Here is a 16,754-nt window from a genome sequence, read left to right as displayed (position 1 = left end):
TGTTGCTCTTAAGTATGACAGTGTCAGCCATGTTAAAATGGACAGAAACCAAATATCACCAAATGAAAACAGAATTGTGCTGTAAGAATATTTTGCTTTTGTATCTCTTTATAACTATCAGTAACGTTGGCTTCAGAAGTGACAAAATGTTCTAATAAAACCCAATTTAGGGATAGCCCAAATCAGTTTGCAAAACATCTTTAGCGTAAGGTTGAAAAAGGACAGGTTCACAATTTTTCAAGTATACTTTACTAACATGCCCACATACAGTCCCAGTCAAAAGTATAGACACCTTCCCATTCAACTGAAAGAGAAATTGTGTCCAAACTTTTGACTGATACTGTACACTTTCAAAGAGTTATTAGTTACTGTAATTCTTGTTGTCCATACTGGCTGTGAAGAGATCCTTTCCTAATATGATTCTAATGTCAGTGGTGGGGACAAGGTTTCCAGTCCTCCTGTGGAAAAATCCATTCTATAATTTAGCTCATCCTAATATCAGAATCATCTTTATTGGCCAAGTATGTTTACACATACAAGGAATTCGACTCTGGTTTAGTGGCTCTCACTGTATTTACACAGAATACTACATCTTCAGAAATATGCACGAGGAATGACTATATACGGGAAAAACCGTTTCTGTGAACTGTAAATAGGATACCAATAGTGCAAAGACGTGAAGAGTGCCGAAATAAATATTAAATGGTAAAAAGTTAAAAGGATTGTATAGTTTTGTGTGCCCTTGACGGAGCCGTCCTTTAATTGCAGCCGTCAGAGGAGAAAACTGTGCGTCTCGTATCGTATTTTACGATACTTTACAGTGTTCTAAGACTGAAGATAGAGTAAGGCTCCATAATTTTATCTGAAAACCGATTTTTGAGTGCGCGCGGCACCGCACCGCACCGCACCGCACCGCACGTCCCCTGCGTGCAACGTGCGCGAACATGTTCCCGGACGCACGGGGCGGCGCCGGCAGTCCCGTTGTCCGCCATACTTGCTCAGCAGCGCAGAGCTACGAACGCACTTACCGCAGAGGCTCCTGAAATCACTACTGCTTTTAATATAAAGGTAAGTCTTCTCGGTTTCTGCTGCAGCGAGCAACAGCATCTCTAGAGCATTCTTAACCGGCACACGCCGCAAAAAGGGTTTTTATTTCCCTCCTGCCCTCCGTCAAGTGATGATAACTTGTCCGGCTAATGTTAGCCCGCAGGCTGTGGTTAGCTTGGCTGGATTGTTCCCAGCAACCCAGCAGCTAGCCACTTGTCTCTCCCTTCAGTCCCACCCTGTAGGAAAGGCTCGGCGCCAAGAAAAGTTGAGACCCATTGTTAAATAGAAATCCATTTTTATCACTCGGACTCGTCAACATGTTAGCCGGTGGCGTGAAAAGCTGCCGGTATACAGGAGGAGCAAGCCTTTACATTCATGACATGTTACTGTTTCATCTCTACGGCAGCTGCGATCAGCCTCTTGATACTCTCGTGGTCAATAACGCTGCATAATATAGGCAACATTTGTAAATGATCATAACCCTGTTTTCACAGCTCATTTCTTGCCAGCAAACAGTGATTTAATTATTCGCACTGATTTCTAAAAGCTGTGATTGATAGCTTTGATGTGTCAGGAAAAAAAATCTTGAGTTTCACATTTTTGTTAATAGGAATAAATAATAATTCCTCGAAATATTTTAATAATATTTCCATATATCATTCTGTATTAGGTGATATTTAATCTTTGTGTCAGACCAACAGGAAGAAACTGGACAGATGGTGTTTCTGCTCTGCAGTTTGTTAGTGTTTAACATTGAAATGGATTTACTTTGAAGAAGCCCAGGTCAGACAGAAGAGGTAAACTTCAGTTAGTCACATTCCGGCCTCTCTTGCACTTCTCTGTTTATGTGCATTTGAAGTTTCTAGCTTCCTGTCTTATTCAGTGAGCAGTTTGCTTGCTAAAGGCTGCTTCTTTCCCCTCAGGCTGGGTGGGGTGGGCCTTTCACTTTGGATTCCAGCGCAGTCCTGAAATTTCTTTGTGTTGATGTTTTGCATGACAACACATGATGAGGCCTCTTATATATTTTGGTTGACCCATCTTTAAATCTTGGGTCTCTTGAACCCATCTGAAATATAGAAACAAAGCTCATGTGATCAAGTAGAACAGCGTGGCAGATATGTCATGTTAGAAATTCACAGTGGTATGTAAAACAGTAGCAAAAAAATCCTAAACATTAATTGAGGCCAACGTCCTGCTAGCAGACATGACCACTCTATAGGATCCTTTCCACCTAAATAGAAGCACTGATTTTTCACCACAGTGACAGAGGGTTTAATGCCAGCAGTTACATAATGCGTCCACTCTGAAGCCCCCTCCCCCACCAACACCTCTCCTGTCATTACAAACAGCCTTGATGTAAAAAAAATTTCTTGCAGATATCAAATTTGGTTATGCAAAACAGTGGAGTGTATTCTGAGATCAAAGGAATGTTCAGTAAAAAGAGTCTGGACTCCTTTGCTGCAGTACCTTGTCATATGACCAATCGTCTACCAGGTCTATATCGCAATTTCAAGAGAAGAAGCACATTTTCATTATTCAGATGTACCAGGGGACTTGCTTCTAATAAGCTCTATTTGAATTTCTATCAGAAAAGTGCATATTAGTGTCATATGAAGTGAGATTTGATAACAGAAAATCTGTGTAACCAGCTGAGGTCATTTTACAAATGAATCCCTCTCTCATTTAGTCACCAGTCATTGGTTCCTCTGTTCAGGTAACAGAATTTGTGTACAATGTAGTATAGTGGTGGAAAAGTTAGGATGAAAAAAGGGAAAATTTTAGCAGGTTATTGGCTCCTGCTCAGGCACGTTTGTGACTACAGACCTACAGCTCCTCAGGTGATGGAGTCGCCTAATGCTTGCAGACATTCCTCTGACGGCTGCTAGTTTGGGCAGGTCAGAGAAGAGACTTGGGAAGAGGGTATGCTCAGAAACTCCCACGTCAAACCAGGAGGAGGAACCCATATAGAGATAATCACAGCAACCGTTTACCGTTGTTGACAAGATTATGATTGCATATGTTATGGTGACTTAAGATATGAAATATTGTACAGCTGTTTTTACTTCTATATTACAATTTGTTGCTTGATTAATAATGGAAATTGTATTTGCAATATACAATTGGCTTTGCAGCCCTATTATCATATCTTAAAACTTTCTCAATCACTTCCATGATTTACCTACCACTCTCTCTGTGGTTGCTATCATTATGTAAACTGATGTCAAATAGGTATTAAAGCATTATTACTTGATGAGAAGTGTTTGGTGGAGATGAAGGTAAAGTTAGCTCCTACAATTATGTGTCATTACAGCTAAATGTAAAATGTCTTCTGACATATCTGCAAGTTTTACACAGTTCTACATTGCCATTTGTTCAGGTCAGCTGACTAGCTGTGTATTTGGCATGACAGTGAAGGATTAAGCTCATTGCAGATGCCCTGAGAGAGTTTACATTCTTAATTCACCCTGCTTGTATTTCCACATTTGAGCAAGTTAGTGTTATACACAGAGTGACCCTTTATGTTTCTTCAGGTGTATCAGAGCTCAGAATGTTGCCATGATTATTTACAATATCTGAATTGCTACACTTAAGTGATGAAAGATAAACTAGCAACACTAAGGAGGTGTAGGAGGATGTCACTTTAAGGAATGGACACAAATTGTAGTGATTTGATTGTCTGCACTGCATTGCTTGAGTCTCAAGTGGGGATCGGGGGCCTGTTGCGCCTGTCTAGTGCTGAGGGTGGGATGGCCTTAATGTGAATGTCAAATCTTTTGGCATAAACAAAGCTCTTCCTGCTTTTGTTACTTGTTGTGTTTCGGCAGATGGATTTTTTCCTACTACCCTCCTTAGCAAGGAATGACCTCACCATAGGGAAATACAGAATGAAGAAACCAGGTTATTCCAGGGCTAGACATGAACTTTTTGAGGAACTTGTCCATTGAACAAGTAAATTTACCTTTCACTTGTCCAGGCAAAAAAGTCACTTGTTTGGGTAAAATGACTCAGTACAGAGGTTAAAGACACTCTAACCTCCATTTCACTGGGACTGTAATGCTGTTCTTTAACATCTGTGATGTGAAAACATCAGATTTCCACCAAGAGAAATACATTGATCAAGGTTAAACATGAAATATAAATATGATCATATTACAGTGAGGTTTCTTATGTCCTACGTTCACAGCTATACTGCTAACTTCATGCTCTGCTCCTGTCACCAGGCTCGCCATCACACACACACACACAGTCTCTGTCAACCGCACACTCACTACGCACACAGCCTATGCACTGATCTATCCCATTCTGAGATGGATGTATCATGGAGAAAACTGCATTTGTTTCAAATTGCTGTTCTGAATGTATTCATTTAACTTAATAGCTGAGTAATAATTGGCACATAATGTGAAGACACACAGTATTTTTTTTGTTTGTCTGTTTGTTTGTTTTTGTTTATTATTTTTAACTTGTCTGGTGGGGCAAGTATATTTCTCTTCCACTTGTCGTCCAAAACATCCACTTGCCCCAGACAAGTGGACAAGCCTTAATGTCGAGCCCTTCATTCACTTTCAGAGTGAAACTGAAACCCATTTTCTTAATTTAACCCGCCCATCCTTTTCTTCTTTAGTCCTCATTTTATGACATGAATTGTAGTATTTTATGTATGCACAAGAATTCCTCTGCTTGTACTGCAGATTGTTCTTCACAGAATGGTATTTTCTATGCAGAACATCTGTCATGTAGCCTGATATCAAAAATAGAAATATAGTGCATTAGCTGATTTTTAAAGCCGTGTGTTGTACACTGCTGTGAGCTTATAGCATGGAAGAAGCAGTGACAGACTGAACTGTTTGTTTGGTCCATTTCATGACTCTTGTAGAGTGGTGATGTTATTTCAGAGAAGTGTGCTCAGATGTTACCACACAGCTAGATTAGGTCATCAGCCGCAGCCGTTTTATCAGCTCCACCTCAGTGCATCTAAAGATTCAATAGGCTGCATGCTTTCCATCAGCATTCCTCACCAGCATTATTGTTGTGGTCATCTGTTTGTCCACTGATTTACAACCTCTTTCCCAAGAGCCAAGTGTCCATTACGATTACAGGAAGAATTTCCTGCGTGCTGCGCATTTAAAAATTGAAGTTTACAGCCTCTTTTTTTTTTTTTTCTATCCCTGACCTGCTGTCTTTTGCACACATTTATTCCCACCATTTTTCCTCCCCTGCTCTCACTCTGTCTCCAGACATGGCTGAGGATGAGGTGACTCCGGAGCAGCTAGCAGCCATTGCCGCCGAAAACGAGGAGCCGGAGCCGGTGAACTACAAGCCTCCAGCCCAAAAGAGCGTGAAAGAGATCCAGGAACTGGATAAGGATGATGAGAGCCTACGCAAATATAAGGAAGCCCTGCTTGGCTCTGGAGTTGCTGAAGTTGGTAATGCAGTGTGTGTGTTTGTGTGTGTGTGTGTGAGAGAGAGAGTGAGAGAGAGAGGGGGTAATTGAATGAGCAGGTGAAAGTAAGTAAGAAAATTGGAAGTTGTCAAATAAATAATTGTCACACTTTAGGTGGCATAAAACCTTAATCCAACTTTATGTAGAACAATCTCTCTGCTTTGCTGAATGGAAAGGATGATACCTGATTGGTCAATAGAGTGTCATAGTTTGCACTTTAAAGTATGAGGTGCAATTTAATGGAGGTATAATCTAATAACGTTGGGGATTAGACTTTCTTCTAATCATTGCTTGTTTCTCGTAAATTACAACACAATTTTACCTCTTCAGCCTCTAAAAAGTAGTTAAAGTTATAATCTTGAAGATTTTCATTTAAATAAATGTCTGTTGAGTCACTATCTATCGCCGAGTGCACTGATGTATGCTCTTGCATTTGCAGTATTTTGATCATTTTGATTGATGCATTCAAATCACATGTGGCGCAGTTAGTGATGCGTTTTCCATCACCCAGTGCTTGATCTGCCAGAGAGGGTAGGCTAACACAACAGACTCATTCTTTAATGCGTTTGTGCTGGCATGACATCACACAGCAACACTGTTTGGATCTCTGGGAGTGAAGCTGAGTGAGGTCCAAAAACCCACCAGCAATTACCGCTTATCGCCATATGGTGCTGCCAAAGAGAACAAAATGGAGATCTTCGAGATTGTTACTCTAAAGTCCATGTAAAGCAATAATAAATATGTTTTCTGAGTTTGTGTGTAATTGTAAATGTGTAATTAACCACCCAGTCAAATTTGAACGATCAAAAAAAATCGCCAAGTATAAAAAAAAAAATTCAAAAAGTTTTCAAAATCGTGGAAAAATAAGCAGTATTCTCTGGTCTGAAACACTGGTGTCGTGTCAACTGAAGACACTGAAAGCAGGGCCCAACTGAACAGCCTCTGAGTTAACAATGCTGATACCAAACTCTTGTATAAAAATACACAATTTAAAATAGGCCTTGTTTGTGGGTGTAAGGTCAGCAACATGGATGATATTTTAAACATAAAGTAACGTTAGGAGCCACTGTTTAATTTGGCACAAATTTTGTCGGTAAATGTGGACTAGTGTCAGTAAACATGTAACTTAAATGACAAGTTAACAAGCGATCCATCACCAATCATTATGTTAGATTGTCATTTTTTTGAATGGAGTTCGGTGCATTTAACATTACTCACTCCTCTGCTGAAACGTCCTTGGGGGTCAGGTCATTGTGTCCATCATCCGTGGAGTAAAAGCTTCTCACACCGTGCTTTTTGGTGAAGTGCTGCCTGGTAAATGCTCTCCCTCTGGCTGGAGACCACCCAGCCGCACAGCTGGTGCTGAAGCAGAAGCTGCTGGCGCCTCCACCCGTCAACGGATGCTTCACCTGGGTTTAAAATAAATTAAATTAAATTAATTAAATTAAAATAAAAATTCCTTGAGCACTAACCTTGACTGAAGATGGCCCCATTTACCAGTAACAGCATATTATCTAAAGTGAATCCCAGTTGTCTGCGATTTTTTTGTTTGTAAAACTACTCAGTGTAAAAATAGTAACTATGAGTATGTGCGCTCTAGTGTTAATATAGAGGGGCAAAGGTCATGCTAGTCACCCCTTTACATCATGGATCCACCATTTAAGACCCGCCCAAAAAATCCTGAACACAGAAATGTAAAAAAACGGTCCAACTCCACAATTCAGTACTACATAGTTGAGTCTTTTCACATGTTTTCAGCAATTATTTTTGGTATCAGCATAATTTAACACATTTGTGTATAATGTGTTAAAAAGAAATCTCTGATTTTCCCTTACAAAGAAACAGTCAGCCTTTGGTTGATCTGGATGCAGCTCATAGACATGTGCAACAAGCTGGAGAACCACTGATCTAAAAGTTCTGAGGTGTAGCTGAAGTTTGTGAGGAGAGGTACTTCAAGGCTTGTTTGTGTCACAGTATTTTGTTATGATGGAATTAACTTCATACAGTATATGAGTTAGGAAAAACAGAAGAAGAAGTCTGATATTATGACATAAAACATGCTGTTGCTGATGTCAGAGTCTTTATTTTCTACTGAGATGGTAATTGGAGGTGAATTTACCCACAACATTGAGCTTTGGATCTTTTTCCTCTTTGTTAAAAACATGAGAGTTGAAACCGTCAATTTATTGATTAGTAGATTGACAAAATTGTTCAATGGCTTGAGACATTTTTCATGCCATGTATTTGCTGGTTTCAGCTTTTCCAATGTGGACTGTTGATTGGATGAAACAAGCAATTTCAAGACGTCATCATGGGCTCTAAGAAATTGCTATCATCATAGACTAAATCGTAAATGGAAAAAATAATTGGCAGTTAAATTGATAATAAAAATAATTGTTAGTTGCAGCCCAAATAAAAATGTCCTCACTGTCGAGTGAAAGTGGCACAACACCAGGTCCAACTGGTCTTTTGAGGTTTTCAGATCAGATCAGATGTTGTCTCTTAGAATATCAGAGGGAGTAGTGTGTGTTTAGTCTACATTTTCTAGTATGTTGAACCCCTGATAATCAGTATGTTGTCTCTGGGAGAAGAGAGAAGGTTTCTTCATTGGGACTGGGAATAAACTGAAGTCTAATTAATGCAGAGGCTGTCCCAACTACAGCAGAGCTGTCCTGATTTCAGCTCCCCTGAGCTCACGCACTTGGACAGCTGCTTGTTAGAGGACACAGATCTTGCGCAGTCCTGTTGAAAATGTTTTGAGCCTGGCCTAAGCTGAAATTATTATTAAATAGTACCACATATGAGGTGCTCCACTGCACATATTTTATACTAGCGGTGCTACAATTAACCACTTAAGTCTTCATCCTTCAAGAATACAGCAGGGTTAATGGCTTCACACATGTTGAGCTGCTGTTACTAACTTACCGTCAACACACACGCACACACACCGGCTAACACGCTAACAGTCTCAGAAAGCTGTCTGGAGTTGGACTTGTTCTGTTTTTGCGCACTTTGTCCTTTTATTTCCAACTCTCGTCCCAAATTCATCCCAAAATTAATTTAACGTTACATCCTCCCCGGGATTATGGAAGGTCTGCTCGAGCTTGAACATAATTGCTAATAACTTATTTGAAGAGTTGGGTCTCTGAGATTGTGTTAAGAACATAGATTGACTAACTTATTAGAATTAACTTAAATGCATCAGTTTTGGACAAATTTGTGCAGATGATACTAACCAAACGTGATCTCCAGACTGATTTGTCCAGCCTTCTTTGTGGGGAAAAACCGGAAAAACCAACAACCATACATACCCCCTCCTCTTCTTCTTTGGTTTTACTGGCAGACTATAACCCAGCGTTAAAGGTGCATGTTGCTACCTGCTGTACCGAGTGTGTAACATCATGCTATTCACAGACAGCTCTGTTGCTATGTGTTTGTGTGTGTGTGTGAGAGAGAGAAAATAGAAAATCAATATGTGGCAGGCAATGTTGATATTGAGGCAGGCTGCAACAAATATATGAATTAATGGGAAACCCTGCACTACGCAGTTAATAAGGAGCAGTAAATATACAAAAATCAAACCTCTGGTTTGAAAATGTCTGTTTTTTCATTCTGTCTCAGATCCCACTGCTCCCAATGTCCAGGTGACCCGGATGTCTCTGATCTGTGAAAGCGCCCCAAACCCTCTGGTCCTGGACCTGCAAGGTGAGTCTTTGTTCACACCGTTATATGCAGCAAAAATAGATATTAACCACTTTCTAACCTAAATATGTGCCTTTTGTCAAACATTCATAGTAGAACTGAGAATCAACAGTACGTTATTCCCCCATATTCTCCAGATATAATTTCAATGCAGAAATGCTGCCTTCTGTACCTTTGTCCTTATTCTACATCCAATTTCGAAACACAAGTAACTATATTTGTCCCAGTCAAATATAGCATCACTATTGACCCCCGCGCTGGCTCTGTTTTAAGACTGTATTCATGATATTCCCAGTGATGATCTAGTGGTTAAGACTCCCACCTCTGGATCCGCTCATGCCCCAGCTGGCCTAGATTTGAATCCACATAGAACATTCTGTCCTGTGTCTCCTCTTTCCCTGTATCAGTCTAGCTTTTCCTACTGTATCAGCTAAAAATAATGACTGCCCATTCTGTAAATAAAATTAAAACAGTTTGACTGGCTATGGGTTTTCCAGTCAGTATCCCCACCACTGATAGCTCAAAGACACAGATAGCTCATGCTAATGCTGAGATTCAGCTCTTAAAATCCGACCACATTGTCATCAAGTATTTGGTTTGAATTGTAGTCATTAAGGTTGAAAATACCCCCAAAAACACAATATTCAGACCAGCACGGGATACTTAAATTCATTATATGCATTAAAGCCTTTTAGGGTCAGCTTCTCAAAGAAGAAAGATTTGTGTTTGTCTCTCCTCTGATCTTAAGAACCATGAAGATTAAGCCAAATTTGAAATTACTGTGTTTTGACTGAGATGTTTGGACTGAAAAAGAGATGTGCACAAGTGGAAAGGGAGATTGAAAATGTTAGAAAGGTTATCAGATTCTTTGGAAAACGTTTTTGGTGTTATTCCATTAACTCTGGATAATCCACAGATCTTGCTGTACATAGTGAATATTCACATCAAAATTTTTTGCAGGGCTTTTGTATTGTATTGTGTTATATTTGATTGTACAGGACATTCAATAAACTACCTCAGTGTGTGTATAGCCAGTGTTCCCTAAAATGGAATAATGAAGCAGTTTTACATAAAGACAAGGATACAAATGATATCTGATTGTGAAATGAAAACTGACTGTTTTGTTTGGGTGAAATGCATCTTTAAGGTGTATGTGAAGTTAAAGTTAAACCCTGCTGAGGATGAGTCATACAAACTTTGATTACTTCCAGTAAAGGAATCACTGCAGTGTCTGTGTAACAGCCCCTTGTGATGTAGGGACCCTCGGGAAGAACGCATTCTCTGCCCAGCAGGAACATGCTGCTGGAAGCTAACAGTCAAATCAAGAGCCTGTTTTTAGAGGCTTGGGAACTACAGGACAGTGAGTCTCAACATGGTGGCTGCCAAAAAAAAATTTTCAGAGGCTTGTTGACTTATGGAATAGAAAAAGAAATCCTGATTTATTATTATCATGTCTATAGTATCTGGTGTTTCTCTCTAACAGTTTAAAGCCTCTAGGCCTCATAATCACAGTGTGAGTGCAAGTGTTTTAGCACTCTGTATATGCAACCTGATACACTTTACTGAAAGCCTCCATTTAGCATTCATAAGCAGTATGTAAACAGTTAATAAATGGTTTATAATACACTATATTTGTCAACAACTATAACTCCTCCCGTGGACACCCATAACTAATGATTATTTTTTATTATTGATGAATCTGCCAATTATTGTCTCGATTAATCAAGTAATCATGTGTTGTATAAATCCTCAGAAAGCAGTGAAAAAAGCCCATCACAATATACTACAGCACAAGATACAGTAACATCATGAAATGACTTGTTTTGTCCGACCAACAGTCACAAACCACAAAACATTCAATTAACTATCATGTAAGACCAAGAAAAGCAGCAATTTCTCACATTTGAGAACCCAGAACCATCAAATATTTGCTATTTTTGCTTGAAAAATTACTTTGAATGATTGATCGATAACAAAATAGTTGGCGATTAATTTCTTTTCGATTGACTAATTGATTTGACTAATTGTTGCAGCTCTAAACTTGGTGCTGGTAAAACAGTTGTAAAAATATAGAATATGTCTCATGGGAGAAGTTATAATTGTCAACAATGGTGCCAGGGGCTGCGTGTTTATATGCATGCAGCAGATTTTTACATGACAATTAACTGTTGTTAATTGCCAACCAATTAATAACCTTGTTAGTTTTGAGAATTATTTAACATTAAATATTTAAATTTCATCGTAAGCCACCAAAAACAAAAACAGCATGCATATCAGTGATAGAATGTTGAATATATACAGATCAGAAGGCTGTGAGTGTCTGGCTCTTCATGGTGATACAGTCCAGTCACAGCTCTCCAGCCAGAATGAAATGCTTTCACATCACAGTGTCCTACTCGTCTCTGATGCTCATCACTCATAGTTGATCAATAATTTAAAGGAAATATTAAAGAGCTTCCTTAATGTTTCCTTGTAAAGATCTTCACACTACTTGATGATGGCGGGCTTTCCTGTTGCTCGTAGCAAAATATTCCCAAAGTGAAACAAGAAATGATAAAGAGCTTTGAATTTTAACAGCCAACCAAGGGCATTGGATGGTCCCTCAGCTGACAACAAGGAACATCTTATGTCTCCCAAATTTTATTCAGCTGACTCAAAAGAGAAGAATGAGTCATCAGACTTTAGTCTGTATGAGCTACGATCATGTAAAGACGGCAGTTTAAAACACCTCCATCTGTTTCATAGAAGTTATCTTTGTGTTCAAACGGTCAAGGAGTTAACTGGAACTTGGTGTTGTTGGATTTTGTCCTGGATTTTCCCAACGAATGAATCATTATGACTATGATGAACTTAATACTCATACTTGTGCATTTTCTTCTCTTTTATTTTCTAACAGGAGACCTGGAAGCCTTTAAGAAGCAGGCCTTTGTGCTGAAGGAGGGAGTTGAATACAAAATAAAGATCAGCTTTAAGGTGAGGGCTGCTGTAGCTACAGATATATACAGAAATATGGTCATAGCCTGTTTCTCTGGAATAGGAGCAAACAATATCTGTCCCTTTTTTATTTGTTGCAGTTGTGAAAATGTGATTGTCCCAATACACTAATTGGAGGTGATTGATGAATTTGACATTCATCATGTTATTTTGAAATCACAGACCCAGGCTGTGCTATTTAGGCTGGCCTATAGTACTAAGCTTATATTTTCTTGACTGCTGTAGAAAGCAACATTAATGAGCTGTTAGGAGACGTTCTACATCTATAAAGTCAGACTGGGCTGACAGTGGATTGTGCTGCAAGAAGCTGTTTAATCCTGTTTTCTGGAGTTTCAGTTTGCACCATCAGACCTGCTGCAAACACTGTCACTACTACTAGCTACAGTAGATAGGAAGCTCATTCACTCAAATGTGGCAAGTGGCAAATTTAGCAAAAACTGAAGTTAATTAATTATTTTGTAATTTGTTAATCCATCCCTCAATTTTCTGCCACTCTGGGTCTAGGTCACATTATTATATTAATAGAAATTATTGTTATATACAGTTGGGTACTGACAAAAATGGGACATGAAAGTCAGTAAATTACTAAATAATTGTAGACCTTAGTGTCTCCGCTGGTTTTCTGTCACTTTTTGGACTTTGTGATTGTGAAAAGGCAGTAGTGCAGCAGAGAGGCTGCTCTACTGCTGGAGATATAACGTTAAGGTTAAACACAGCGGAGCACTCCTCATCCTCCTCATGTTGTTATTCTCATACAGGCAGGAGACTGTAAGATGCTTTCACATTAGTTCATTCATTAATTAGTGTAGTTAACATTTGGCTGTGGACCATTTATCTTATCTACCAGTTATATTTCATATATTCATCAGCATGCAAAGTCATTGATAAACAGCTGAGATAACAAAACAGTCGCGTTAACACTGAGAACCTGTGTAGGCCTACTTTTTTCCACAGAGAAAATTGATCAGGAATCGATAAAGAATCAGACCGATAAGCAGAATCGATAATGGCATTGGTATCAATAAAATGTTATAAATTCCCATCCCTAATTCTGTATGGTATTAAAATGTCTAATAAGTCATAATTAGGAGGAAACTGCAGAAACTCAAGTCTGTGTGTTGAAGATTTTGCTTCTCATTTAGCATATCTCTGTTTATGTGAACAGATAACTGAACAAGCATGAAATAGTGATTTGATTGCAGGTCATAAATCTGTTTACCGGGTGTCAATAAAATCACCGTTTAAAGATTTCAAAGTCAATATAAAATCAACACAAGAACAAGCAAAATACATTAAAACTATATCATACTACAACAAACAATCCCAGGAAATATCCAGTCTCATCTCATGATATTGATATTATTTATTTTCCAGCTTTACTCACAGCAAACATTCATCTGCAGCACTTGAGTTGTGGTAGAAGTAAAAGAGTTGAAAAGAATGATTTTTGTTTTTTCAAAAATGTATGTAAGAGTATTAACATACTTCATTAATTAGTAGTCATTGTTTAAATGTCAATGCATCTCACATGCCACACATCTGTCTCACTGCTGGAAACAGGCAGCAGGTCTTGGGGGATGTCACTTTTGTCCTGATTCTTACAATAATAGCAGCACTTATGTGACAACATTTTCCTGCTTTAAGATGTGTATTTATCTTTTCTGATAAATATTTGCCCTATTTTCTTGTCTTGAGGATCCCCCAATAGACCAATAGATTCCAAAATAACATGCTGTACTTTTGGGATATTAGTCACGGTCACGTGTTATTCTAAAACAGGGTATTATCAACCTCGGCAGAAGCTTTTAATAAAGTTTTAGGGACAATTTAGCCTCGAGCCATTCTTAATTTCTACCCTGTTATCACTCTAACACTGGTTGTTGTGGCAGATGTCTCTAACAATGTTTTTGTCTCCGCAGGTGAACAGGGAGATTGTTTCAGGTCTGAAGTATGTGCAGCAGACATACAGGAAAGGAATGAAGAGTGAGTGAACAGTGTTTGTTGACCTGTTGGAAGTTATGTCCACAAACACACCACTTCGTCCTCTGAATGTTAAATATTTAACAAATAATGACCTGGTTCCAGTCAGGTCTGCCACCCTGCTGTTGGCAAAAACAATGAAATGTCAAGTATCAACTGACCATGTGAGAATCCTGGAAACAACTTTTCATTATCGTCCCACATCGGTTTGTTTATTATAAATGTCCTGCGCTCCCTTGAGAGAAATATAATCCGTGTACCCAAAGTGGAGACATTTATATATTTACAAGAAGATCTCAAGAAAGCAAAACAGACAATAGCCTTTCTTGCAAATTTAAGATTTGTGTTTGTGTGCATAGACGAGGATTTCATGTACACATTTGCCCTTCCTTTTTCTCTCTGACCACAGTGTCCTTTCTTCTTTGTGCACAGTTGATAAATCAGACTACATGGTGGGCAGCTACGGGCCTCGTCCCGCCGAATACGACTTCCTGACCACGATGGAGGAGGCCCCTAAGGGTGTTCTGGCCCGCGGCAACTACGTCATCAAATCCAAGTTCACCGATGACGACAAGCACGACCACCTGTCCTGGGAGTGGAACCTCAACATCAAGAAAGACTGGAAAGACTAAAAGAGGCCTTTGTGTTGGGGGGCGAGGGAAACAAATCCCTCAGCCCTGTGTGTTCCTCAGCACCCCCCCCCCCCCCCCCCCTCATCCCTGCCCCGTGTCCCTCATTTCTGCCTTGTTTGTCCTCTGTTGTGCATTTCATGCTCTCATGCCTTAGTTCCCACCTTCGCTGTCTTAACACCTCAGCGTCCCTCCCACCTCTCTGTCCACATCAGTAGCAGCAGCGGTAGCAGCAGTCCCCCATCAACCCCAACCCCCCCACCCACTCACCCACGCCCTGCCCACCCGTCCGTCCGTCCATCTCCTCCCTCCTTAAGGTTTCATTGGTTGCACACCCGTTCACCAATCTGCCATCCTCACTCACTCACTCACTCACTCACTCACTCACTCACTCACTGAGCTGTGCCATGTAGCACCTTACTCCCTCACACCCCAGCCCCTCCCCCGTTGTTTGTTTCTTTTGTCCCAGTCGTTTGCTGCTTGAAGAGATTAACCCCCGCCTTCCACCTCTCCAGAATGGTGTCTTCCTCTCTCAGTATGAAGTACATGTGGAAAAGCAACTGTACAATCAACTTTTGTTTGCCTTTTTTATATAATTGTATCAATGGTTGTGTATTGTGACTGTATTCACATCACTGTTAATCAGCTGTTGTGTTCATAGCAGGCCCCACCACATCCACCTGCCCCCCCCCCCCCCCCCCCCCCCCCCCTCCTCGCTACATTCAGCATTCCTTTGCTTGCCTACTTGCTTGCTGTCTTTTGATATAATTACCAATACCTGCCTTGTAAAAAAGAACAATTCATTCAGAGCTGCTCTACGCCGCCTCCCTCCCTTTCCCTAAATGTATTCACCCACTCCCCTTCAAATAGGGACTGGGGCCAAAGTGAACAAGGGAGTAAAAAGTATAGTAAGGGTAAAAAAGAAGCTGCCTTATGTATCGACTAAACTTCTTAATGTCTATCCTGTCCTGAGGAGGACAGGAGCTCTGCAGAATTAGCATGCCTTGTGTGTATTTGCTATCAGGTAGTCTGTATATCAAGGGCTCACTCTCGCTATCAACTAATAACCATCTGTAGCCCTGTTGTAGTGGAGACTGTTTATACAGGTTACTCAGATACAGCTGTGCACACGCCCACTGCATCCCAACATAAAACATTTCTTGTAGTTGCAGGGGACTGAATGTTAAGAATAGGAGAGGAAAAAAAAGATACCAAACCCATTTAAAAAAAAATCAGTATTGATGAATCTCGGCACTCCTTTTAGCCATGAGGCCTTATCACCAACTATGATCATGTGGAGAAAAACAGCAACAAACATTTCAAATTGTGTCTTTTTTTTTCTTTTTTTTTGTGTTGTTCCCCCTTTGCCTTAATGTACATCATCCCCCCCCTACAAAGCCCCCCCTTGCACGTTCAGATTGCTTCAAACTCGTAGCCTGCAGTCAGGAGATCCTTGTGTGGAGGAGTAGTACCAGAGAAAGCACAGGAGGAGGCTTGGCCAGGCACCGTCTGCTGCTGCCGGAGACCTCGGCGGTGTCTGACCTCACCCGCTAACTTCCAGAGCTGGTAGTGAAGAGAAAACTGACCAGGCCTTCAGCCTTTTTACCCAGTGACCCTCTCAGACAGAGACAACAGTGACATAAAGAGTCAGGTGACACTACCAGAGAAACACATGCTCAGTATGTAATGAGAGAGGAGGGTTTTAAAACTGACCAGTAACATTAAATTGAAATCGACTCGTACTGTAAAAGAACATATGGATGTAAAACTTTTTTTTTTTTCTTCTTCTGATATTGAAAACTATGTATTCCTGCTCCATACATTCCTTCACATTGTACAGTTTCTATGAAAACGCTGGCATGCTGGTGGGGTTGTATATTCTATCATCATTTGTGATTGCTCTTCTCGGTCAATAAAGATTTTGCTCAACTTGGTCTCTAACATGTGTGCTGGTTTGA

The 16,754-nt window shown here is 40.0% G+C and overlaps 1 protein-coding gene across 1 annotated transcript; it reads left to right on the top strand.

The window, feature by feature from the left end:
* The first annotated feature begins 968 nt into the window (after window positions 1-968).
* Window positions 969-16,725, top strand: LOC121885912 (rho GDP-dissociation inhibitor 1-like). The gene is made up of 6 exons (XM_042395743.1): window positions 969-1,068; window positions 5,286-5,474; window positions 9,113-9,196; window positions 12,090-12,166; window positions 14,107-14,170; window positions 14,600-16,725. The coding sequence occupies exons 2-6, from the start codon at window positions 5,288-5,290 to the stop codon at window positions 14,797-14,799; spliced, it is 612 nt and encodes a 203-aa protein (XP_042251677.1). The 5' UTR covers window positions 969-1,068; window positions 5,286-5,287; the 3' UTR covers window positions 14,800-16,725.
* The last annotated feature ends 29 nt before the right edge of the window (window positions 16,726-16,754 follow it).

This window comes from Thunnus maccoyii, chromosome 2 (genome assembly GCF_910596095.1).
Source record: "Thunnus maccoyii chromosome 2, fThuMac1.1, whole genome shotgun sequence".
Lineage (NCBI taxonomy): Eukaryota > Metazoa > Chordata > Actinopteri > Scombriformes > Scombridae > Thunnus > Thunnus maccoyii.
The sequence above is the reverse complement of the archived record's forward strand: the minus strand, read 5'-3'. Positions and strand labels throughout refer to the sequence as shown.